The 24,307-nt window shown below is 46.3% G+C and overlaps 3 protein-coding genes across 3 annotated transcripts; 2 read left to right on the top strand and 1 right to left on the bottom strand.

The window, feature by feature from the left end:
* The first annotated feature begins 80 nt into the window (after nucleotides 1-80).
* On the top strand, nucleotides 81-15,991 carry MFAP1 (microfibril associated protein 1). Its single transcript, XM_062205800.1, has 9 exons — nucleotides 81-287; nucleotides 6,773-6,992; nucleotides 9,204-9,333; nucleotides 9,598-9,785; nucleotides 10,272-10,380; nucleotides 10,468-10,628; nucleotides 12,664-12,823; nucleotides 14,931-15,020; nucleotides 15,122-15,991. Exons 1-9 carry the CDS (start codon nucleotides 209-211, stop codon nucleotides 15,302-15,304), a joined length of 1,320 nt encoding a protein of 439 aa, XP_062061784.1. The 5' UTR covers nucleotides 81-208; the 3' UTR covers nucleotides 15,305-15,991.
* A 1,339-nt stretch (nucleotides 15,992-17,330) lies between these two features.
* HYPK (huntingtin interacting protein K) lies at nucleotides 17,331-18,789 on the bottom strand. The gene is made up of 5 exons (XM_062206636.1): nucleotides 18,773-18,789; nucleotides 18,413-18,677; nucleotides 18,011-18,066; nucleotides 17,644-17,695; nucleotides 17,331-17,489 (listed from the first exon to the last, which is right to left on the bottom strand). The coding sequence occupies exons 1-5, from the start codon at nucleotides 18,787-18,789 to the stop codon at nucleotides 17,394-17,396; spliced, it is 486 nt and encodes a 161-aa protein (XP_062062620.1). The 3' UTR covers nucleotides 17,331-17,393.
* On the top strand, nucleotides 18,629-24,113 carry SERINC4 (serine incorporator 4). Its single transcript, XM_062205804.1, has 12 exons — nucleotides 18,629-19,285; nucleotides 19,611-19,787; nucleotides 19,956-20,134; nucleotides 20,568-20,647; nucleotides 20,768-20,861; nucleotides 21,119-21,330; nucleotides 21,515-21,610; nucleotides 21,704-21,830; nucleotides 22,204-22,276; nucleotides 22,715-22,763; nucleotides 22,902-23,055; nucleotides 23,243-24,113. Exons 1-12 carry the CDS (start codon nucleotides 19,187-19,189, stop codon nucleotides 23,436-23,438), a joined length of 1,536 nt encoding a protein of 511 aa, XP_062061788.1. The 5' UTR covers nucleotides 18,629-19,186; the 3' UTR covers nucleotides 23,439-24,113.
* The last annotated feature ends 194 nt before the right edge of the window (nucleotides 24,114-24,307 follow it).

Below are 24,307 nucleotides of genomic sequence, written 5' to 3'. Positions count from 1 at the left end.
CGACCCGTAGGCGCTCAGAAGTCCTCCAGTATCCCACAATCCTCTCTTCATGCTTTTCCGGGTTACATAGCTCGGCTGCAACTCGTTTCTCTCAGTCGCGCAGCAGCATCCGGTGGACCTAGGCTGGAAGGAGGTTTTCTTCTCGCCTTGTTGGTGTTTACTGTTTAGGATCACTCGGATTTCGGGAATCACCGCCGCAGTCGTCAACATGTCGGTCCCGAGCGCACTCATGAAGCAGCCGCCCATTCAGTCTACGGCCGGGGCCGTCCCGGTTCGCAATGAGAAAGGTACTGTTTTCACCCGTCTTCCAGTCGGGTCTTACCTCTGCCTGCCGTGCGTCCTGCAAACCTCCCTTGGGCTTCCCAACCCAGCCCCACCGACTCTTAAGTCGGTTGCCAGTTTCTTCCACCTGCACCCAGTGCGATAGCGGGGGCTGGGGGGGAGGGGTGGTGGGCGGGGGGGTCGACAGGCATCTAATATTTCTGAGACATTTCTGCTCTTACATGCAGTGAACTCTCTGCTTTTGGGCTCCATAAATTCCTTAGGATGAGAATTATGAAAGGCTCTTACGTGGTGACTCTGTTAGCGGAGCGTTGTCTTAGCGATCTGTTTATGCTGCTATTGTAGTAAACGCATAATCTCCGTGATGCGGAACCGTCATCCTCAACTTTGTATCCATTTCAACCATTAGAGTGAATGTGTTTAATAAATTGAACACAGTGCTGTGTAAGACAGTGCCCCTAACCTTAAGGAATGCACACTCAAGGAGGTTTATTTGAAAGGGAGAGGGAGGGGCCGGCGCTGTGGTGCAGCGGGTTGACACCCTAGCCTGTCGCGCCGGCGTCCCAAGTGGGCGCCCGTTCGAGACCCGGCAGCTCCACTTCCAATCCAGCTCTCTGCTGAGGATGGCCCCGGTGGGAGACCTGGAGGAAGCTCCTGGCTCCTGGCTTCGGATAGGCACAGCTCCGGCCGTTGCGGCCAATTGGGGAGTGAACCATTGGATGGAAGACCTCTCTCTTTTTGTCTCTGCCTCTCTTCTCTCTGTATAACTCTTTCGAATAAATAAATAAACCTTAAAGGGGGGGTGGGGGTGGGGGGCGGCACCGCGGCTCACTAGGCTAATCCTCCGCATGTGGCGCCAGCACTCCGGATTCTGACCCGGTTGCTCCTCTTCCAGTCTAGCTCTCTGCTGTGGCCTGGGAAGGCAGTGGAGGATGGTCCAAGTGCTTGGGCCCTGCACTCGCGTGGGAGACCAGGAGGAAGCTCCTGGCTCCAAATCGGCGCAGCGCACCGGCCATAGCAGCCATTTGCGAGGTGAACCAACCAACAGAAGGAAGACCTTTCTCTCTGTCTCTCTCACTGTCTTTGTCTGTAAAAAAAAAAAAAAAAAAAAAAGATAGAGACTCCCAAAATTGCTGTGATGGCTCCTGAAGCCAAGAGCCTGGAACTCCATCCAGGAGGTCTCCCATATGGGTGGCAGGGGCCCAAGTACTTGGACCATCTTCCGCTGCTTCCTTAGGTGTATTAGCAGGGAACTGGATTAGAAGTGGAGCAGTCCAGCCCTCTATATGACGTGAGATGCCACTTTCACAAGCAGCAGCTTAACCCTCTGCACCACCATGCCGTGTGTTCATGTGTTTTATTAGCTCTCTGTTTTCTTTTCTGTGAATTACCTCTTTCTGTCAGTCATTTTCTGTTTGCTGGAGGGTTTTTGGTTTTGTATGTGTGTGTGTTTTATTTACTTCAAAGGCAGAACAAGAGAGAGAGAGATCGATCGATCTTCCATCCCTGATTCACTCCTCAGATGCCTGAAACAGCCAAGGCTGGGCCAGGCTGAAGTCAGGAGCCAGGAGCTCCATCAGAGTCTCCCATGCAATTGACAGGAATCCAAGTACTTGAGCCATCACCGGCTGCCTCCCAGGTTGTGCATTGCCAGGAAACTGGATCAAAAGTGGAGTTTGGACTTGACCCCAGACTCTTCATTATGGGATGTTGGTGTCCCAAGTGACAACTTAACTGCCTACATCACAGCACCCACCCATTTGCTCTTTTTTTTTTTTTTAGGATTTATTTATTTATTTATTTGAAAGGCAGAGAGGCAGAGACAGAGAGGTCTTCTATCTGCTAGTTCACTCCCCAAATGGCTGCAACAGCCAGAGCTGGGCCGATATGAAGCCAGGAGCCAGAAGCTTCCTCCAGGTCTTCTATGTGAGTGCAGGGGCCCAACAGCTTGGGCCATCTTCTACTACTTTCCTGGGCCACAGCAGAGAGCTGGATCAGAAGTGGAGCAGCCAAGACTCACACCTGCACCCATATGGGATTCCAGCACACAGGCAGCGACTTTACTCACTATGCCACAGTGCTTGACCCTATTTGTTCTTTTTTACATATAACATTCCAGCTCTATAATATTCTTTTCTCTATTTTTTTGGCTTGCCTTTTAACTTTTAATTATCAAGTTCTCTGTTACAAAGACACTTTTAAGTATTGTCCAGTTTATCAACTTTTATGGTTTGTACTTTTTAAATATATTGTTTAAGAAATTTTTCCCTAGGGGTAGGTGATGTGGCATGGCAGTTGAATCGCTGTTTGGGACATTGATGTTCCAGTTTGAGTGCACAGTTCAAGTCTCTGCTAATTCGCTTCCAGTCCAGCTTGCTGCTAATGTGCCTGAGAGGCAGCAGCAAATGGATCAAGTACTTGGGCCCCTGCCACCCATGTGGGAGACCAAGTGGAGTTCCTGGCTCCTAGCTTTAGCCTGGCCCAGCCCCAGCTGTTGTGGCCATTTAGGGATTGAACCAATGTATGGAGGATCTCTTTCATCTCTCCCTCTGTCACTTTGCCTTTCAAATAAATTTTTAAAAACTTTTTTATTTTATTTATTTAAAAGGCAGAGTTGCAGGTGGCAGAGAGTGGGGAAGGTAGAGAGATCTTCCATCTGCTGGTTCACTCACCAAATGACCACAATGGCCAGGGTTGGGCCAGGCCAAAGCCAGCAGCCAGGAGCTTCATCTGGGTCCCCCACGTGGTTGCAGCGGCCCAAACACTTGGGCCATCTTCTACTGCCTTCCCAGGCACATTAGTAGGGAGCTGGATTGGAAGTGGAGCAGCCAGGACTTGAACTGATGCCTATATGGGATGCCAGCATCAGAGGTGTTGCAACTTTTTTAAAGATTTTTTTAAATTTATTTGGTAAGCAGAGTTATAGAAGGAGACAAAGATTTATTTAAAGATTTATTTTATTTGAAAGGCAGAGTTACAAAGAGGCAGAAGCAGAGAGAGAGAGAGAGAGAGAAGTCTTCCATCCCTTGGTTCACTCCTCAGATGGCAGCAATGGCTAAAGCTGTGCCAGTCTGAAGCCAGGAGCCAGGGGCTTCTTCCAGGTCTCCCACGTAGGTGCAGGGGTCCAATCTTATGTTTTTCCAGGCCATAGCAGAGAGCTTGATTAGAAGTGGAACAGCCAGGATTCGAACTGGTGCTCATATGGGATGCCGGCCCTACAGGTAGTGGCTTTACCTGCTAAGCCATGGCACCGGCTCTTTTTTTTGTTTGTGTATGTGAAATGTCTTATATCGTTTCTTGGCCTTTTGGCTAAGATCAAGTGTGGAGAAAGGTCTCTATCTGTTGGTTCACTCCCCAAATGGCTACAATGACCAGAGCTGGGCCAATCCGGACCCAGGAGTTTCTTCTAGGTCTCCCACGTGGAAGCAGTGACCCAAAGATTTGAGCCATCTTCTGCTTTCCCAGGCCATAGCAGAGAGTCGGATCAGAAGTGGAGCAGCCGGGATTAGAACCAGCACCCATATGAGATGCCAGTGCTGCAGGCAGATGCTTAAACTACTGTGCCATAGTACCAGCCCCCGGAATGTAAATTTCAAGATAGGTTTTTCATACCCAGATCTTTAATCCATTTGGGATGTTTCGCTTTTATGATAGAATTCTATTTTTTCTTTACTATTTTTAATATTTGTTGTATGGATGACCAGTTGTCACACCATTTTTTACTATTATCCACCTTTTTTTTTTTTTTTTTTTGACAGGCAGAGTGGACAGGGAGAGAGAGAGACAGAGAGAAAGGTCTTCCTTTGCCGTTGGTTCACCCTCCAATGGCCGCCGCGGTTGGCGTGCTGCGGCGGGTGCACCGCGCTGATCCGATGGCAGGAGTGAGGTGCTTATCCTGGTCTCCCATGGGGGTGCAGGGCCCAAGTACTTGGGCCATCCTCCACTGCACTCCCTGGCCACAGCAGAGAGCTGGCCTGGAAGAGGGGCATCCGGGACAGGACCGGTGCCCGACCGGGACTAGAACCCGGTGTGCCGGCACCGCAAGGCGGAAGATTAGCCTAGTGAGCCACGGCGCCGGCTTATTATCCACCTTTTTTATGCTTTTTATTTGGGATACAGATATATATATATATATATATAGGAGGGGGACAGGGAGGGAAGGAGAAAGGGAGAACAAGCACACATCAAAGAGGGAGTGCTGGGCCGGCGCCGAGGCTTAACAGGCTAATCCTCCGCCTTGTGGCACCGGCACACCGGGTTCTATTCCCGGTCGGGGCGCCGGATTCTATTCCGGTTGCACCTCTTCCAGGCCAGCTCTCTGCTATGGCCCGGGAAGGCAGTGGAGGATGACCCAAGTCCTTGGGCCCTGCACCTGCATGGGAGACCAGGAGAAGCACCTGGCTCCTGGCTTCGGATCCGTGCAGCGCGCTGACCGTGGCGGCCATTGGAGGGTGAACCAATGGCAAAGGAAGACCTTTCTCTCTGTCTCTCTCTCTCACTATCCACTCTGCCTGTCAAAAAATTAAAAAAAAAAAAAAAAAAAAAGAGGGAGTGCTCCCATATGTATGTTCACTGTCCAAATGCTGGAAACTCAATCCAGATCTGTCTCACAGGGGCAGAAACTCAACCACTTGAACCATCACTGTTGCATTAGCAGGAAGCTGAAGTCATAAATGGGCTCTCTGAGAGGGAAGACAGGTGTCTTAACTGACATCTCTTTTTTTTTTTTTTATAACATTTTTTTTTTTAACTTTTTAATTTTATTTATTTATTTATTTTTTTGACAGGCAGAGTAGACAGTGAGAGAGAGACAGAGAGAAAGGTCTTCCTTTTGCCGTTGGTTCACCCTCCAATGGCCGCCGCGGTAGGCACGCTGCGGCCGGCGCACCGCGCTGATCCGATGGCAGGAGCCAGGTGCTTCTCCTGGTCTCCCATGGGGTGCAGGGCCCAAGGATTTGGGCCATCCTCCACTGCACTCCCTGGCCACAGCAGAGAGCTGGCCTGGAAGAGGGGCAACCGGGACAGAATCCGGTGCCCTGACCGGGACTAGAACCCGGTGTGCCGGCGCCGCAAGGCGGAGGATTAGCCTAGTGAGCCACGGCGGCGGCCTTAACTGACATCTCTTAACCACTAGGCCAAATGTCTACCCCTCTCCACTGATTGTTATTTTTTTTAAAATATGATTAAATTTTTAAAAATATTTATTGTTCATTTGAAAGGCACAGAGATAGCGAGAGACAGAAATTTTCCATGTGCTGGTTCACTCCCCAAAATGCCTGCAGCCATTGGGGCTATCGGGGCCAAAACCATGAATCTGAAACTCAGGTTAGGTCTCGTTCATGGAGACAGGGCTCAGCTCTCTGAGTCACTACTGCAGTACAGGATGTGAGCACCCCACCCCTCTACTGATTTTTACTGTCACTTCAGTCATATGTTCAAGTTCTTCTATACATTTCTCTGCTCTCTGCACTGTTAGTCTCTATACTCTTGGAATCAAAGACATTGTTTTAATTACTGTAACTTTAAGTCTATATTCAGAATTGTCTTGGCTATCTACCTCTTCCAATAAAATTGTGGCGTTTTCCTCCTAAAGGAGGAAATTGAATTGGTTACTTTTCTTTCATATTATTCACTGAAATTGTTGGTATTTGTACAAGAGATTGCCTACTCTTGTAGGATTGATAGCATATAAATTAAAGGAAAAGAAAATACAAAGAGATAACATTTGGGTGTTGAGTTATGTGGTACTGTGTTATAAAGACTGCCTTGGGCTGGTGCCGTGGCTCACTTGGCTAATCCTCTGGTTGGGGCGTTGGGTTCTGTCCTGGTTGCTCCTCTTCCAGTCCAGCTCTCTGCTGTGGCCCGGGAGGGCAGTGGAGGATGGCCTAAGTGCTTGGGGCCCTGCAAATGCATGGGAGACCTGGAGGAAGCACCTGGCTCCTGGCTTCAGATCGGCACAACGGCCATTTGGGGGGTGAACCAACAGAAGGAAGACCTTTCTCTCTGTCTCTCTCTCATACTGTCTAACTCTGCCTGTCAGGGAAAAAAAAAAAAAAAAAAACCTGCCTCAGACATTCCAGAGAGAACTAAAAGAATGTCTGAACAGCTTTTAGTTTTACATTCCCTCTTAAATCACCCTTACTGTGTGCTGGGCTGTGTTACAAATAATTCATTTAATGGCTAGTTCAAGTGGAATAGCTTGATCGTGTGGAATAGCTGTGAAATAGTGATGGATGCTGTCTGCCTTTTAAGGGGTGTGTTTTTCTAATGTTTTACCACCTCCTTTCCTGCTCTTTACCCAGGATTGGTCTCATTTCTGTTAGTGTTGGTATTCACAAGAATTCCTTCCTGTATCTTGGCCTGAATAGGTGGATAGGTGGCAACCTGCTTTTTCTGCTTAGACTGTTGTCCACTGAAAATACCATGTTCTGTGTGCCAAGACCAAGAGTTCAAAGACATGGGGAAACATTATAAATTCTCTATCTCACAGGTGAGATTTCGATGGAGAAAGTGAAGGTAAAACGTTATGTGTCCGGGAAGAGGCCTGACTACGCCCCTATGGAGTCCTCTGATGAAGAGGATGAAGAATTCCAGTTCATTAAGAAAGCCAAAGAACAGGAAGCAGAGCCTGAGGAACAGGAAGAGGATTCATCAAGTGACCCCCGGCTGCGGCGTTTACAGAACCGTATTAGTGAAGATGTGGAAGAGAGGTAATGACTAGGGCTGTGTCTCCCTGAACCAGGGAAGACCCAGAGGTGCTAATTGTTAAGAAAATATGACACAGAGATGATGTGTTGGTTTAATGAAGGTAGTCTTTTTTTTTTTTTTAAAGACAGAGTTACAGAGAGAGATAGACACACACACACACACACACACTGAGAGGTCTTCCAATTGCTGGTTCATTCCCCGCATGACGGCAACAGCTGAGCTGATCCAAAGCCAGGAGCTTCTTCCAGGTCTACCATGTGGGTGTAGTGCCCCAAGAACTTGGGCCATCTTACACTGCTTTTCCAGGTGCATTAGCAGGGAGCTGAATCAGAAATGGAGCAGCCTGAACTCAAACCAGCACCCATATGGGATGCCAGTACTGCTTATTTTTATTTTGCTTATTTATTTTTTTTTTTTCTTTTTTTCTTTTTAACTATTTATTTGAAAAGCTGAGTTGCAGAGCGGAAGAGACAGAGACAGAGATATCGATCTTCCATCTATTGATTCACTTCCCAAATGGTCTAGCCGTAGCTAGACCAAGCCAAAGCCTGGAGCTTTTACTGGGTCTCCCACATGGGTGGCAGGGGCCCAAATATTTGGGCCATCTTTCTCTGCCATTAGCAGAGAGCTGGATAGATGGTGGAACATCCTAGACACGGACTGGCACCCATATAAGATGTAAGTGGCAGCTTAACCTGCTACGCCACAACGCCAGCCCCTTTATGTTTTAATACTGATGCTACCTCTTAAACATTTTATTTATTTGAAAGGCAGAGTTACAGAGAGAGTGAGATCTTCCATCCACTGGTTCATTCCCCAAATGACCACAATGGCCAGGACTGGGCCAGGCCACAACTCAGAGCCCAGAGCTTCTTCCATGTCTCCCATGTGATTGTAAGGGCTCAAGCACTTGGACTATCTTCCTCTGCTTTTCCTAGGCTGTTAGCAGGGAGCTGGATTGGCTTTACACACTATACCATAGCGCCAACCCCCCGACACCACCTCTTACCTCCAAAGATGCTGAGAGCTAAGCCTCGCAAGTTGGGCTTTTTAAGGCTTATTTATTTTAACTGAAAGCCAGAGCAGCAGAGACAGAGAGAGCGTCTATCCTGTGGTTCATTCCCTAAGTGGCCGCAATAGCCAGAGATGAACCAGGAACCAGGAACTCCTTGAGTCTCCACATGGGTGACAGGGACAAAGAGACTTAGTTTGTTGTTTATTAATTGAAGCATTACCTTACAGAGTAGGCCAGAGGTCCTGAACTTTCATAGTTCATATTATCTCAGGAATTTATTCAGAGAGCTCCTATGCCTAAACTGTTCTATTTATTAAGTACTTGGATCCAAATAACTTAGTATTTGTGTCCTAACAGTCACTTGAAAAGTAAAATGGGAGTGGTATTTGGCCTGGCAGTTAAGATTTCACTTAGAACACCTGCATGCCATATCAGAGTGCTGTGGTTTGATTCTCATTTCTGGCCTTTAATTCCAACTTTCTGTCCGTGCAGGGCCTGGGAGGCAGCAGGTGATGACTTAGGTGATTGGATCCCTGCCACCCATGTAGCAGACCTGGATTGCATTCCTGGCTTCCAGCTTCAGCCTGGCCCAGGCCTGGCTGTTTTTGGCATTTGAGTAATGAACCAGCTTATGGAAGCTAGCTCTCTCCCTACTAATTAAAAAATGAAAAAAAAAAAAAAAAAAAAAAAAGAAAAGCAAATAGAAGCTTGGTTACAAGTAGAATAGCTGCTATTCAATCCAGCACTCTGATGTGGGATCCCAGTGTTGTGAGGGGCAGCTTAACCCAGTGTACCATAATGCCTGCCCCTTCCCATTCAGTTTCATGCTGTATTTGCTTTTTATCACAGTGACCACCAAAAATCCAGTTTCATATATATGATGTCATTGAAAGAAATGTGTTGTGATCTAATATTGTAATTGTGAACTACCCTGAGCTATTAAAACTATCCCTTTGCACCCCCATAAGTTGGCTGTGTTACCCCAGGATGCCTCAGCTTATGTTTAACGGTTTACATTCTACCTGACTGTTTGCTCTGACATTCTGGTGTAGGTTTTTTGACCTGCATCTCAGTTTCCCAATCACTAGCCTTCAGTGTTAAAGTGAACATGTCAGTGTACTCTCTGACGAAGGAAGTGTGGTTGATACTCCTTCATTTTTGTAACACTGGTTTTACCCTTGGAAATACCATTTTTCAGATTGGCTCGACATCGGAAAATAGTGGAACCTGAAGTAGTAGGAGAAAGTGACTCAGAAGTAGAAGGAGATGCTTGGCGCATGGAAAGAGAAGACAGCAGTGAAGAAGAGGAGGAAGAAATAGATGATGAGGTATGTTTAGGGAAATGGGAAGTTTTTCTGGGTGCATGAAAAAATTGGAGCCAGTGCTCATTTCCTAAGCTCCTGTTGGCACAATATTGCTCTCTTTTGCAAAATTCTGATAATGTTCCCTGGTGGGTGGGTATAGGATTGAAAATAATAGAATGATGCTAAGGTGCATTGGTTCATATCAGAATTTGTTGAGCTTAATGAGGGAAAAATGAGAAATCCTTTTAAGAGCATTTGACCGGCTAGCTTAGATGTATGGTTTTACAGGAAATAGAGCGGCGCCGTGGCATGATGCGTCAGCGAGCACAGGAGCGGAAAAACGAAGAGATGGAAGTCATGGAGGTGGAAGATGAGGGACGTTCTGGGGAGGAGTCTGAATCAGAGTCTGAGTATGAAGAGTACACAGATAGCGAAGACGAGATGGAGCCTCGCCTTAAGCCAGTCTTCATTCGAAAGTAAGTATCTCACAAACCTGGTCCAAATCCACTGGTTATACTAGGATGAAAGCCTCTTTTCTCTCCAATGATCTTCTGAAATCTAAGCACTAAGTGGAAGCATTTTGCCCAGTGTTATAGCCCTTGCTAAAGAATATCTTGGCATTAGCAGAGAGCCTGTTTGTTTTCACATCTCTCTTTCCAGTTAAAGAGCACATATCTGCTCAAGGTTATCAATTTTAATCAGAAAATTAAGCGGGAAGAGTAAACTCATATTCCTTTTTTAATGACTAGAAATCCTATCAGTTACAGTCCAGCAGATTCTTTGCTATCCAGGCAATCCTCAAAGATTAATGAACTTTGTCTAAAGATCTGAGATATCTGCCACTTTTGGTTCCTCACAAGTAACAGAGTCAAAGATTGGTGTTGTGTAATGAGCCTAGATCTAAGGGAACAAAGAGCTCTACTTTAAGGACTTGGGCAACTAATAGGACCTCTGTAATGCAGGAAGGACCGAGTGACAGTTCAAGAACGGGAGGCTGAAGCATTGAAGCAGAAGGAGCTGGAGCAGGAAGCAAAGCGCATGGCTGAGGAGAGGCGCAAATACACACTCAAGGTACTGGGGTATGGTTGCAAGCATTGAGAGAGAGCAAATAATGTAATTAGGTTTGTCTGAGTAGTTGTAACTATTCTGTCTGTCCAGATTGTAGAGGAGGAGACCAAGAAAGAGCTGGAGGAGAACAAGCGGTCCCTGGCTGCACTGGATGCCCTGAACACAGATGACGAAAATGATGAGGAAGAATATGAGGCATGGAAAGTCCGGGAGCTAAAAAGAATCAAGAGGGACAGAGAAGATCGAGAAGCGTGAGTGATAGGATGGGCCTAAAGTTAATGCTACTATTGGGACAGGTTTCTGATAGCACCCACCATGAGTTTCATTCTAGTTTTCTTGAGGGATCTTATGGCTGAAGTCGGTCTCCCATAAGTGGAATATGAGTTTCCTTTATTAGAATGAAATCAGAGAGGAGAAACATACTTTGTTCACCATCATAGAGTGCCAGCCAATGCGCTCTCTTTTTTTTTTTTTTTTTTTTTTCTTTCTCAATTTGAAAGGCAAAGAGTCAGAGACAGATAGAGAGAAACAGAGGTCTTCCATCGACTGTTTGACTCCCCAAATGGCCACGATGGCAGGAGCTGGGCTGATCTGAAGCCAGGAACCAGGAGCTTCTTCCAGGTCTCCCACACAGGTGCAGGGGCCTAAGGACTTGGGCCATCTTCTGCTTTTCCAAGCCATAGCGTAGAGCTGGATCAGAAGTGGAGCAGCCAGGACTCCAACTGTCACCCATATGGAATGCCAGCACTGCAAGCGGTGGCTTTACCTGCTACATCACTGTGCCGGCCCCTAATGCTCCCTTTTGTTTCCTGTTAAGACACACACAGTCAATGTTGTTATCTCTGGTTGTGTAGCAACCCAACCCAAAATTTAAGAAGCTTGAAACACAGTTTATTATTTCTCAGTTTTGGAAGTTAGCTGACCAGTTCCTTTACTGGGAGTAACTGGGCCAAAAAGTCTAAAAGGGTTTCATTCCCAAGTCTTGTAGATGATGCTGGCTGTAAGCTGTAATACCTCATTTCTTGAGTAGCTACCTTTCCTAGCAATCTCAGAGCAGCATTACAAGAGGGCAGGGGTGGATGTTAGCAAGGCCTCCTGAGGCTTAAGTTCCGGAACTCATAAATACTTCTGCCACATCTGGACTTGACATCTGGTCGCAGCAAGTCACAAGGCCATCTTAGTTCAAGGGAGTAGAGAAATAGACTCTACCTGTAGATTGGAGGAACAGCAAAGTTACACTGAAAAGGGGCATGCATACTGTGAGGGGGAGAATTTACAGCACTTAAATAATCTACCTCACTCACTTTTTTTTTTTTTTTTTTTTTTTTTTGGACAGGCAGAGTTAGAGACAGAGAGTTATAGACAGTGAGAGAGAGACAGAGAGAAAGGTCTTCCTTCCGTTGGTTCACTCCCCTAATGGCCGCCACGGCAGGCGCTGCGCCGATCCAGAGCCAGGTGCTTCCTCCTGGTCTTCCATGCAGGTGCAGGGACCCAAGCACTTGGGCCATCCTCCATTGCTCTCCCGGACCGCAGCAGAGAGCTGGACTTGAAGAGGAGCAACCGGGACTAGAACCCGGGGTGCCAGCGCCATAGGCAGAGGATTAGCCAAGTGAGCCACGGCGCCAGCTGCTTACTCACTCTCTTAAAGGAAAATTATTTCTGAACTGTGTCACCCATTCCAGGAATGTGAGAGGATATTCCCAGATTATAAAAGGAGACCATCAGTAGATAAATGTCCTCAGCCTGTAGTTTCTAATGTTCCTATACTGAGCTTTAAGGAGTCCATGCACTGTTTAAGACTGTTTGGCAAATTAAGTGTGTGTGTGCATTTTTCTAGAGAAGGGGGATCTGTGACCCTTCTCTCCCCAAAAAAGGTTAAAAACAGGCATTAGAAACAAATTCATGATAGTAGTAACCCTTAGTTTACATGTAAGCACATACATGATGATGATGAGCTTACACAAAGGAAAGTCTTTTACCTTTTTTCAGACTAATAAAGCTTTTTAGGGAGGAGGAATTGGTATGCAAAATTAAGCAGTAACAGCATACCTGAACCTCACAAAAGCTAGAATCAACTTCTGGACATTTGCAGTACCCACTGTGGCAAACATAATGAATATAACTCACCTTTTTATTTCTCAAACTCTTAATCTTGATTCCTAACAGGCAATCCCTAGAGCTAAACTAAGTGAATAATGCTTGAAAGGAGATAGGATGCTGTTTTCACATGACTGGAACTCTTTGAAGCTAGAACAATACTAATAAATAATTTTGTTTTCTGAACAGACTTGAGAAGGAGAAGGCAGAAATTGAACGCATGCGGAACCTGACTGAGGAAGAGAGACGAGCTGAGCTTCGGGCAAATGGCAAAGTCATTACCAACAAAGCTGTGAAGGGCAAATACAAGTTTTTGCAGAAGTATTATCACCGGGGTGCCTTCTTCATGGTAAGACATGAAAGGGGAGTCAGAAAAATGGGCAGTAGGAATAACTCAGAAGTTTAGAATTCTTTCTTCTCCAAGAATAAGCTGTTCTGTAATGTTATTTCCACTTGCAACCTTTCTCATTTACTTTTTGCCTCTGAAGAATATAAACCCAGAGAAAAGTGTTAGCAACTGGATTGTGGAAGTAGCAGCAACTGTTCTCTATTTTGGCCCTAGTTCTCAGAAAGAGGAAATGATATTAATAGAAGAATTCAGGCAATGAAATAGATAGTAATCCAAAATAACAGTTTGTTAGCCTTGTATAAAGTGATGCACACGTCTTCCAAAATATTGAATTAGGCCGGCGCTATGGCTCAACAGGCTAATCCTCCGCCTTGTGGCGCCAGCACACCGGGTTCTAGTCCCGGTTGGGGCGCCGGATTCTATCCCGGTTGCCCCTCTTCCAGGCCAGCTCTCTGCTGTGGCCCAGGAAGGCAGTGGAGGATGGCCCAAGTCCTTGGGCCCTGCACCCGCATGGGAGACCAGGAGAAGCACCTGGCTCCTGGCTTTGCATCAGCGAGATGCGCCGACCGCAGCGTCCATTGGAGGGTGAACCAACGGCAAAAAGGAAGACATTTCTCTCTGTCTCTCTCTCTTACTATCCACTCTGCCTCTAAAAAAAAAAAAATTGAATTAACACCACCATTAATTCTTTTAAGAGGAAAAGCAGGAAAGGTAATGGAAAAATCGATTTGCATTTATTACTCTGATAGCATATGGTTTGTTAATTTCCCAATGTTAAGGAAGTTGGTATCAAAAATTAAACTAGCTTTTTCAAGTGCTATTTATCAAAGCTTTTATAACCATGCTTCTTAGAGAACCAGTGTATTACTGACTAAAATACATAGGGAAAGTTTATATGAAGTCAGTCTTTTGGTACACATACTCAAATATTAACTCTGGACCAGGAGAGTAAAATTGAAATGGCTTCTAGGATTAAATGAAGGACTTTCAAGTCCAAAGTAGAAAAGATCTCACAAAAACTGTTAATAGTCCTGTCTTTAAAACTGGTCCTTCCTAAACCAAGATGATGCTGTTTTTATTACCTCTAGCATGTATGTGTGTAATCTCTGCCACAGCATTGTAATCTGACACATTGGTTCAAAACTATTCGCTGTTTCATTAAGTATCCTTTTATGCATTTACTCTGTAAAAGGCACTATTAGCACTACCAAAGGATATAAAATCCTCCCCTCAAAAGGCTCAAAATCTAAAAGTAGGTCTAAGTCTACTAAAGGTACTCTAGCAGTTTCTAAAGAGGGAGATGTTGTATTTGGTTGATTGAAAACAATGACATGTATAAGGGTAACACTTCAGATAATTGACTTGACTTTTCAGTGTTAAGACATTCCAGCAGGAGTGCAGGCAGAAAAGTATCAGCTAAAAAAGGAAGTGGCAAAGATAACTAGACAGATTAAGGCTTATATTTGGCCTTACCTACTACAGAACCATTGATGTTTTTGAGCAAGGCAGACACATAATTAGAATTGTGTTCTAGAAACATTAATGCAGTGACAGTAAGACCAATGGTAGGAAAAAAAAACTACCACGTGATAAGAGTTTATGAGATGTGGCACGATTGAATATACACAAGATTACTCCAATTTTGAATCTATGTTAACTAAGAGAATGTTGGGCCTACTTACAAAGAAGTTAAATCAACGGTGAGCATTGTGGCATGGTAAGTTAACCCATGCCTGGGGCTGCTACATCCCCTATCAGATTCCAGTCCCGGCTATTCTGTGCTTCCTATCCAGCTAAATCCACCTATGCAGTTAAATCAGAAAGAGAAACTGATTTGGAAAGATTGGTTAAATGATACTCACTTTAGATATGAGTTAAGACCCAATGGAGTATCTGTTAAAATAATATAAAAGGCAGTAGAAAATTCAGAGTTGAGAGGCCTGTTCATAGTTGAAGGCATATGAGCACACAGATTATAGTAACTCATGTAAGCCCTTCAAGAATGACTCAATAATCTCTGTAACCTTTGTTGTAGAGTTTATTTATTAACTCTGGCTTGAATAAAAGGGAATAGAACTAAAATAACTGATAATATTCACTTCTGCAGGACGAGGATGAAGAAGTATACAAGAGAGATTTCAGTGCACCTACCCTGGAGGATCATTTCAACAAAACCATTCTTCCTAAAGTCATGCAGGTATGGGGAACCTTAGTAACATAAGAGAAAGGTCATGTATTGAGGACAGAGGTGTAGTATGTTTGGTGTTACGTGTAACTCATCATTCATCCTTCTCTCAGGTCAAGAACTTTGGACGCTCTGGCCGTACCAAATACACCCACCTTGTGGATCAAGACACCACCTCCTTTGATTCAGCATGGGGTCAAGAAAGTGCCCAGAACACTAAGTTCTTCAAGCAGAAGGCAGCTGGGGTACGGGATGTATTTGAGCGACCATCTGCCAAGAAACGGAAAACTACTTAGGGTTCAACTACATAATTCTTCCACCTATGGGACACAAGAAGTCTTAGCATCTGGTCTTCAGTTTGCTTTTCCCATTATTTATATGGCCCGCATATCCAGGCTATTGGACCTTCTACCATACTTGTGATAACAGGTAGCCCCGTCTTTGAAGGTGCTTTTTGAGGTCTGGACTCATGCTGAGAATCCCACAGAAAAGCACTATCTGGGTACTGGAGCCTTCCCATTTAAAACTATTTCTGAGAAATCTCGGGGTTTCATCACTGCTGTGGTTTCCCATATTTACTTGGGACTGTTCTGAGATTCTTTTTCCAGACCCTTAGCTTGGGTCAGAAACATGAGCATGTGTGAGTGGAGTGGACAATGCCTTTCTTCTACCTTAGTGTTGGGAGTAACATACCAGGAAATCTAAGCTCATTGAAATGTTTTCCATTTTTAATTGGAGTCAGTTTTTTCTAAGTGAATGTAATTTTTGATCCGTTGAAGTGTGTCAAATAAAAAGTCACACACCAATTTTTATCATGATGCGAACATAGAATACACAGGCTTATATTAACTACCTAATAAGTAAAAGCAGGGAATTCAACAGAGGATGTTTCATATTTTAACCATCCCCTTTGTTCTCAGAAACTGATACTTTCAATGGAACACATGTTTATTCCATGTATAAAAATACAGATGTTTTGGTTATCCTGTCTGTCTTTATTGTAGATGTACATAGAACAAAAGTTGACCCATGAAATGGGACATCAGTCTTACTGAATCAAAGTCACCACAAGTGTGTTCTCCATAGCCAACTCATGTATCAGTGTAGGCACCCAGGATGAGCAGCACACTAGTGTTAAATTCACATTTAATATTGTATAACCACCATGCACAAGGAATTCCAGGGGTCATGGGATTGTAATTTAATCAGTGAGAAGGCTGTTTTGTCAGACTGAAGTCTTTTCACATCCTTTAAATGCCCCACTAGAAGAATCACTCTTAAAACTTTAATGTCCTAGGATGAAAATACAAGTGTAATTACTATGAAGTAATAAAGATGCACAAGGCACTATTTTATGAGATACAATTTAAGAATTATCCTAGAGCCAAAATAAGGCCTTTAATCTCATTTTGGAAAGTGCTTAGAGTTGGCATTTGCGTGTCCACTCTGAAGCAGGTACAAAGTTAAGCTTGTGTATTCACCAGCTCACTAGTTCTCTACAGCCTATTACAATTGAGGAAACAAGCACATCAAATGTGACTTGACCAATGCTAATCAACTTAAATTTATTTCAAAGAGAGAGATGTAGATAGGTCTTCCATCCACTGGTTCACTCCCCAAATGGCCACAACAGCGGGAGCGGAGCTGAGCTGATCTGCAGCCAGGAGCTTCTGGGTCTCTCACAAGGGTGCAGGGGCCCAAGCACTTGGGCCATGCTCTACTGCTTTCCCAGGCACATAAGCAGAGCTGGATAGGAAGAAAAGCAGCAGGGAAACGAACCAGTGCATATGGGATGCCAGTGCTGCAGGCAGGGGCTTTAAACTGCTGCACCACAGTGCCAGCCCCACTCATCAACTTTAAAGTAAAATTACTATCCTCTCTATGGTAGTACATGGAATGTAGAATGTGTTCAGAATTCAAATCTCCCATAGATCAATTCTGTGTCAGGCCTTTCTGCCCCTGTTCTTTCTATGGTTCTGGCTGGGATACCTAAATTCTAACTTAAACTGGCCTGTGAACTGAGTTGGTAACCTGTATCTACACAATGGCTACAAGGCTGGTGCTGCCTTTCAGCTATTAATAAGCTGTCCTGGAGACACATGCCATGGAGTACAGTAACTGCTGTATGCGAGCTAGTCAGATAAATGGGACTGACCAGCCACCTAGTATGTGCATCTGAACACAAGGAACTCTTCTACGCCAATTCTTGGGTTGTGGGGAAGGAGGAGCGTCATTAAATTCATTTATATTTCAACATATATATGTTTGCCACAACAAAATGTGATGTACAATGCACTTGATCCAAGATGATAAAAACATCAATAAAGACCAAAAAATTTTTATTGCAATAAATTAAGCCAGTAAGTATGGGTAAGAAAGCACTGATCAGTTGGTTAGGGCAATAAGAGCCTCGACCACATTGCCCATGTGTTCCCGCAAGCTCCGTTCTGCTGCTGCTCGAGAGATCTCCATCTCGGTCATCTGCAGGAAAAGGATAGATCATGTTACCCACGTCTCCTCCCTGGCATTAATGTGCCACCAGACATGCTGACCGATTTCTACTTGTTTCAGGAAACAGCCCAAATTAAGCAGAACCACCTTCCCTGCCCTACACTAGTTAGGTATTACTACTCACTATCAGCTCCAAATCTTCCTTCTTGATTGTGACTTTAGCCAGTTCCTTCTCCCTGCAAATATTTAAGCGTGTTAGTCTTCCACCAGAAACTCGTAGGGAGAATTATCAGCTGGAATCCGCAGATAAATGAATCTTGAAAAACAGGGTGACAATATAAAATGACTCCCACCATTCCTGCCATTCTTTCCCCCTAGGAGGCTTCTGGCAGGCAGGTGTTGGCCAGGACACCTTTCTTCCATTAACAAAAAATCTCTAGGTCTGCAGGAATTGGTGGTAGACTTGAAGCACGGTACAAAGACTTAGCAATGGTTTTTAATGTCTGAGGACGGAACTGGTAATGCTGCCTGGCTGTGCACTCAACACTTACCGCTCTTGTTTAGCTTTCTGCTCCCGGGACCGTCTGTCTCCAATGACTGACATGGCCTATGGGAAAGACGTCTTGTTACTACTCCGCTACCCACACTCCCCAGTGACCTTAAAAACCCAGTAACAAGCGACACAGGATGTATGCTTGATGGCCAGCGCAACTGGGATCCAAGCACCACGTTTTAGTCAATTGTGTTACTTCTCCACCTAAGACTAGTATCCGTCAAGCTCCCCTTGGCAAGAGGCGGGCTCCGGTGACCTCCGCTTCCCCTGGCACTATCCTCTACCCTACTGGCTCCTCCCGCCATCGGGACCGGGACGCCCGTCTGCGCGGGCTTCCAGCTACCGGCTCAGAAGCCCCTCTGCTCTCAGCCCGCCCAGACGCACTCGCGGCCAACCTCACCGTCTCCAAATTGGAACTCTGGATCTCCTTCTCTTCCGCATAGTCGGTGACCCGCTCCAGGTCCGCCGCTCCACTGTCATGTTTCCGTGGCTTCTCAGGAGGCCTCTCCGGGCCGCTGGTCTCGGTCTCTAATTCCAGCTCCACGTCCCCCTCGGTCGCCATATCTACCCCGCCGCGCCGCCGACCAGCCACGCCCCACGGCTTCCGGTACCTAGCCAGCGACTTCCGCCCCAGGGGAGGCGGGGCTGGCGCTGGGCCACGCCTTCTTTATGCTGCCGTTCTAGAAGCTTCAGCGGGGAAGGCGTTTCCCTTCTCAGACTTCCTTTCAGACGTGTAGTAGTGTTTTTAGCAAGGCCTCACCCCAGATGTAACGCCATCACCACTCCAAACCAGCCCAACCCGATACCTTTTCGTCTTTCTCCCTTAGCACAGACACAGTTCCTCTCCTCCTCCCTTGCCCCAGGGAACCGTTTGCCCAGGTTGGATGAGGTCTAATCCTAAACCAATTAAGAATGCTAATCCGCAGGAGGCTCCCTAATCTGGGGAGAACTGCCTAAGTGGGCGAGGCCCTGAAAAGGAAGCACTTTCACAGGGGTATTTGCATTTACCACATCCTGGAGAGCGGTGTTCTTTTCCTGATGTCCCCATGCTGCCTTAGACCAGGAGTTCAGCCCCAGCTAAGCAGCAGGCCAATAGGATGAAGACAAGCTGCTGCTACTTTCTCATCTACCTTTTCATCTGGAGGACCTGGGCCTAATCCCAAGGACAAAGACGATGGATCCAAGGGCTGACAAAGGCCCCAGCACCTCCCTGGACCTGGCGCAGCAGCGCAGCGGAGTCGGCAATGTCACAGTGAAAACCCACTTCTCTCAGGTGAGAGGGTGCTTGGCAAGGCAGACAAGGAAACTTCCTTCAACAAGGGCTATATGAAACACTGTTAAGTGTAAGGGTGGCTGAAGCGGAGAAAGAAAACCTGTGGAGGCCAATAAAAATGACAGGCTTTTCCTCTTGTAATGTCTGATTTTTTGCCTCAGTAAACTCCCTCTTCCCAGCCCCAGATGTTTGTCTAAGGAGTCTCAAAGATCTTGGAAAACGGGGGATTTCAGAATTCAACCTTCAGGGTTCACCTCACACATAAATTAATCTACCCCTTCCTCAGCAGTCTCCACCTTGCAGCCTGTATCTGCTCTGTCCCCAGGTGTCCTGCTGTGGGGCTCTTCCTAGTTCCAGCTGCTGCCACTCTGGGTGGCCGACTCTACCAGACTCTACCTGTAGCCGCCTGTTCTACATCCTCCTCCATTTGGGGGCCTCAGCAGTCTGCTGCCTCCTGCTATCAAGGACGGTAGTAGAAAGTGTCTGGGGCAGTGAACATGGGGTAAGTGGGAGGGGATGGGGTTGCAAAGTGGGGAAGGATAAAAGGAGAAAGCCTGAGATATACAAGAGGCTCAGGTTGGGGGCAGATGAGTGGACATACTAGTAAGAAGTACATACCTAGCCATACATGATGACTTGCCCTTCTGTTTCTCACACACACTCCCTCCAGATCCAGATGCCAGCGGGGCTGTGTGCCCACCTCTTTGGCTACACTGACTGTCCAGTGCTCAGTGGCTCTGGGGCTGTGTACCGGGTATGTGCAGGAACTGCCATGTTCCACCTGCTGCAGGCGGTCTTACTGGTCCACCTCCACTCCCCCACCAGTCCACGGGCACAGCTGCATAATAGGTTTGTGTGTACTCTTTGGGCAGGGAGGGGACAAAAAGGAAAGTAGACATACAGGCTGGGTAAAGGAAATTCCAGGCTGAAGTAATAGCACTGTGAAGACAAAACAGGTTTTATATCCCTGCCTCTGCTGTTTGACTATGAGCCAGACACTTACCCTCTTTGACCTTCTAGTCTCTAGGTGGAGATAACAGTAGAGTTATTATATGCAAACCCTTTGTATAAACTATAAAATACTAAACAGATGTTATTCGGGTATCTTTGAGTCAGAATTTGCTGTAGGGTGGCATAGGGTGCAATGGGCATATTCCCAGTCGCTCGCACTTGAGAATGGTTCCTCTTTTCCTATACTGTTCACTCTGCTATTTTCAGTCTATTTTTGCTCTCTCCTTTGCCTTTTCTCCTGAGCTAGGTTCTCTCTTTCCCTCCTAACCAGCTTCTGGCTCCTCAAACTGCTGTTCCTGTTAGGCCTCTGTGCTGTTGCCTTCTGCATTCCTGATGAGCACCTCTTCCCAGGTACTCTCCATTTCACACCCTGATCCAAGGGAGTAGGCCAGCATGTTCTCTAAGACAGAGTGGGTAGGAAGAGTAAGGACATGACACAGCTACAGTTTCCCACTGTTGCCCAATTCACAGCCTGGCATTACATTGGCATCTGTGGAGGCTTCACATTCATCCTACTCCAGTTGGTGCTTATCACAGCCTTTGCCCATTCCTGGAACAAGAACTGGTAAGAGGGTACATAATCCAACAAGTTCTTCCTGAGGAGCTCTCTGGCACTGCCAGATGAAGGGATGGGCAATGGACATGCAGGTCACTGGTCCCATAGCTTCCCACTGAACAGTATCAGAGGGCTCAGGAATCGTGATGACTCTCTGGGCCAAGTGGGATGGGGGTAGTCACACAATCTTCCAGGAGAAGGGGAAGAGTTGGTAAATGGCAAAAACGAAGCGGAAACACTAAACCTTGTCCATCTCCCACCCTTAGGCAGGCAGGTGCAGCCCAACACTGCAGCTGGTTCCTAGCTGTGCTGCTGGCTACCCTAGGATTCTACAGCATGGCAGGCGTGGGAGCCGTGTTCTTATTCCACCACTACACACACCCAGCTGGCTGCCTGCTCAACAAGATGCTGCTTAGTCTGCACCTTTGCTTCTGTGGCCTACTCACCTTCCTCTCCATCGCTCCTTGCATCCGCCTCAGTGGGTACATGCCATAAAACATTCAGATTTGTGGGGGCTTCTAGTACAGCAAATTTCAATAACCTCCCAGTGTCTGACAGAAGAATGTTTTTCCCCTAGTGGGTGGGGAGTCAGAAAAGCAGGTGGGGATAGGAAGGGAGAAAATGACCACCTTGTAAGCTACAGCAGTAATCTCCATTCTCAGAGCAACCCCGCTCTGGCCTTCTACAAGCCTCTATCATCAGCTGCTATATCATGTATCTGACCTTCTCTGCGCTATCCAGTCGTCCTCCAGAGAGAGGTAAGAGACAGGACCTGAACTGCTCTGTGCTAAGACCTTTTTGTTCCTGCCAAATACTCAGCTCTGTGCTCTTATTCTGTTCCCCCTTCACAGTAATCCTTCAAGGACAAAATCATACCCTGTGCCTGCCTGGCCTGAGTGGAATGGAACCCCAAACACCAGATACCTCACTAGCAGTGTTAAGTGCTGGCATCATGTATGCTTGTGTGCTTTTCGCTTGGTATGTAAGTGTCAAGGAGAAAGAGGTGTGAGAAAAGGGAGGAGGATGCCCAGGAGGGATGGTCAGAAGAGTGTCTAGGAACATAGTTTATTGAAACTTTACAACCACCACTACCACCACAAAAAAATAAAATTTCCAATAGCCTAGAGTGAGAAACGCTGCTCATAAACAGGGACAAACTCTAAGACTTGAGAGCTTAAAATACATGCAAAGATTTTAGGGCCCTTATATGAACAAATTTAGATTTCTAAGTCCTTGCTCAAGGAGCACAGTATCCTCCCCAGAGTTCCCATATGGACCAGCTGGCAGTAAATGCCCCCAGACAATCCTTCCAGCTATGTGAAGGAACCAGTTTAATTCTCTTCTTTCTCAGCAATGAAGCTTCCTACCTGGCTGAGGTATTTGGGCCCTTGTGGATCATCAAGGTTTACAGCCATGAGTTCCAGGTGAGGATTCAAAGCTCTATGGCCCCAGGACCCTCCCCCGCCACACACAGACACACACACATGCACACATCCTACCAACCTCCACCCAGAATGCTCGGATTCTAGCTGCTGTTACCTTTTATTGAGTACCCACAATGTGCTTGGCACTGTGCTAGATAATTTACATACACAGTCTCATTTAATTTAATCCCCACAACAACCCTGTGAGGTAGGTTATTTGCTCCATTTTACAAATGGAGAAATTGAGGCACAAAATATTAAAACATCTTACCAAAGTTTGCATAGCCAGTTATGTGCTGGAGCTAGAATTTGAACCCAGATGTGCCTCCACCTTTTACACTAGACAAATCTCTTCGCGGGGAGTGGGGTGAGTTTCTTAGATTAACACCCTCATATTCTTTTAAAGCCATTCCAAATAAGACACTTTCTGTTTTGCAGAAGCCATCACTCTGTTTCTGCTGTCCTGAAACAGTGGAGCCAGAAGATGGTGAGTTACCTAGTGAGGAGCCCTAAAAAATGGCAGCTCTGTGAAGTGCCAAAAGCCCTGAAGAGCCTTCACAAAGTAGCTGGGTGGGGAAAGAGGCATTTCAACAGCACTGATCCCATCAGCCCTTCCTCTCTGTAGGGCAAAGGGGTGGGACTGTCAAGCAAGATGACCAAGAAACCCCTCTGGCTCTTCCGGTGCAAGCCCAGCATCTCTCCTACAGCTATTCTGCCTTTCATTTCGTATTCTTCCTTGCCTCACTCTACGTCATGGTTACTCTCACCAACTGGTTCAGGTATGATAAAAGTGGGCTGAGCCACTCACCTGAAAACTGAGCTACTTTAGGGGAAAGTAATTCAGAGCTATTCCAAAGGATTCCCAAGAGACACACATGGGTCCACAGTAAAGTTTTGTGGGGGAGACAGGACAATCTAAAAGCTTAGGTCCTGTATATTCTTTAACCAAAGCCTTTGGTTCCACAGCTATGAGGGAGCAGAACTGGAAAAGACCTTCACCAAGGGTAGCTGGGCTACCTTCTGGGTCAAAGTCGCCTCATGTTGGGCCTGTGTACTCCTCTATGCGGGGCTGTTACTGGCACCACTCTGCTGGTCTCCTACCCTGGACTCCCAATCCCCTACCTTCAGGCGACAATGCCATCAGATCAGTGTCACCAGATAACAAAGCCTCTGGTTTATGTCCTGACAAACTCTGGTTCCCCTGAGGTTGTACCCCTACTCTTGGCTCAGGGTAAGTGTCCAGCCCAGCTTGGTGCCACAAGGACACAATGGAGAGTCATCTCCCTCTGGGCTTAAGCCAATACCACATCTGAACTGGAACAAGTAGCCATGCAAGCTGTCAATAGAGCTACCATATGTTTTCATCCCAGCTCAAGAGCCTAACTCCCAAATCAGTAGCTCAAGAACCACTACTGATACGCAGTAGACAGTGTGGCACCAACCCTTTCCTGGCTCTTGAGGAAAGAACAGGGACTGAAAGACTTGGCTGTGCCCTCGGGGATAAAAAAGAAAAGCAGTGCAGCCCTGAGCACAGGGATATAAGCCCAGAACCAACCAGGGCCTAGGAAGAAAGAAGCACAGAGGCTACCTCAGGTTTTAATCCTGATCTTGAGGTCAAAGGTTAAGTGGCAAGGCAGAAACCACCCTCATTCCACAAGGACTGACAGAAGAGAATGGAATACTTGGGAGCAGCAGGATTATCTGGCCAACTTGCAAGCAAACAGAGGAAGACGGGGAAGCGACGTATAAACTCAGGTCTTGGAGCCTTCCCTCACCTCTTAGGCCTTCAACTCCTTCGTTGGACTGGTGTTCAAGGTCTGGGTGGCAGACAAAAATCACAGAAAAGAAGTCTCTATGGTTCATAAAGGACTCCTCCACCACATATATCCGATACTTGTCTAGCAGACATAGTACAATAAAGGCTTTTTCTGCAAAGTCTCACTTAAGTCTACATATCCACAACCTCTTTAGGAATCTAAAGAGCTCCCCCCCTTTGGTGGGAAAGGGCAGTCATTCCTCCATCCCCATCCC

The sequence above is a fragment of the Lepus europaeus genome, chromosome 11 (assembly GCF_033115175.1).
Source record: "Lepus europaeus isolate LE1 chromosome 11, mLepTim1.pri, whole genome shotgun sequence".
Classification (NCBI taxonomy): domain Eukaryota; kingdom Metazoa; phylum Chordata; class Mammalia; order Lagomorpha; family Leporidae; genus Lepus; species Lepus europaeus.
The sequence above is the reverse complement of the archived record's forward strand: the minus strand, read 5'-3'. Positions and strand labels throughout refer to the sequence as shown.

Bases quoted from the DNA above. Each gene is read 5' to 3' on its own strand.
- MFAP1 (XM_062205800.1), top strand. From the start codon at position 209: ATGTCGGTCCCGAGCGCACTCATGAAGCAGCCGCCCATTCAGTCTACG. The intron at 288-6,772 runs GTACTGTTTTCA...TCTATCTCACAG, and splicing joins CCCGGTTCGCAATGAGAAAG to GTGAGATTTCGATGGAGAAA. The intron at 6,993-9,203 runs GTAATGACTAGG...ACCATTTTTCAG, and splicing joins AGTGAAGATGTGGAAGAGAG to ATTGGCTCGACATCGGAAAA.
- HYPK (XM_062206636.1), bottom strand. The intron at 18,067-18,412 runs GTGAGGTTGGCC...TCTTTCCCATAG, and splicing joins AGAGTTCCAATTTGGAGACG to GCCATGTCAGTCATTGGAGA. The intron at 17,490-17,643 runs GTGAGTAGTAAT...CTTTTCCTGCAG, and splicing joins AGGAAGATTTGGAGCTGATA to ATGACCGAGATGGAGATCTC.
- SERINC4 (XM_062205804.1), top strand. From the start codon at position 19,187: ATGGATCCAAGGGCTGACAAAGGCCCCAGCACCTCCCTGGACCTGGCG. The intron at 22,277-22,714 runs GTGAGGATTCAA...TCTGTTTTGCAG, and splicing joins TTTACAGCCATGAGTTCCAG to AAGCCATCACTCTGTTTCTG. The intron at 23,056-23,242 runs GTATGATAAAAG...TTGGTTCCACAG, and splicing joins ACTCTCACCAACTGGTTCAG to CTATGAGGGAGCAGAACTGG.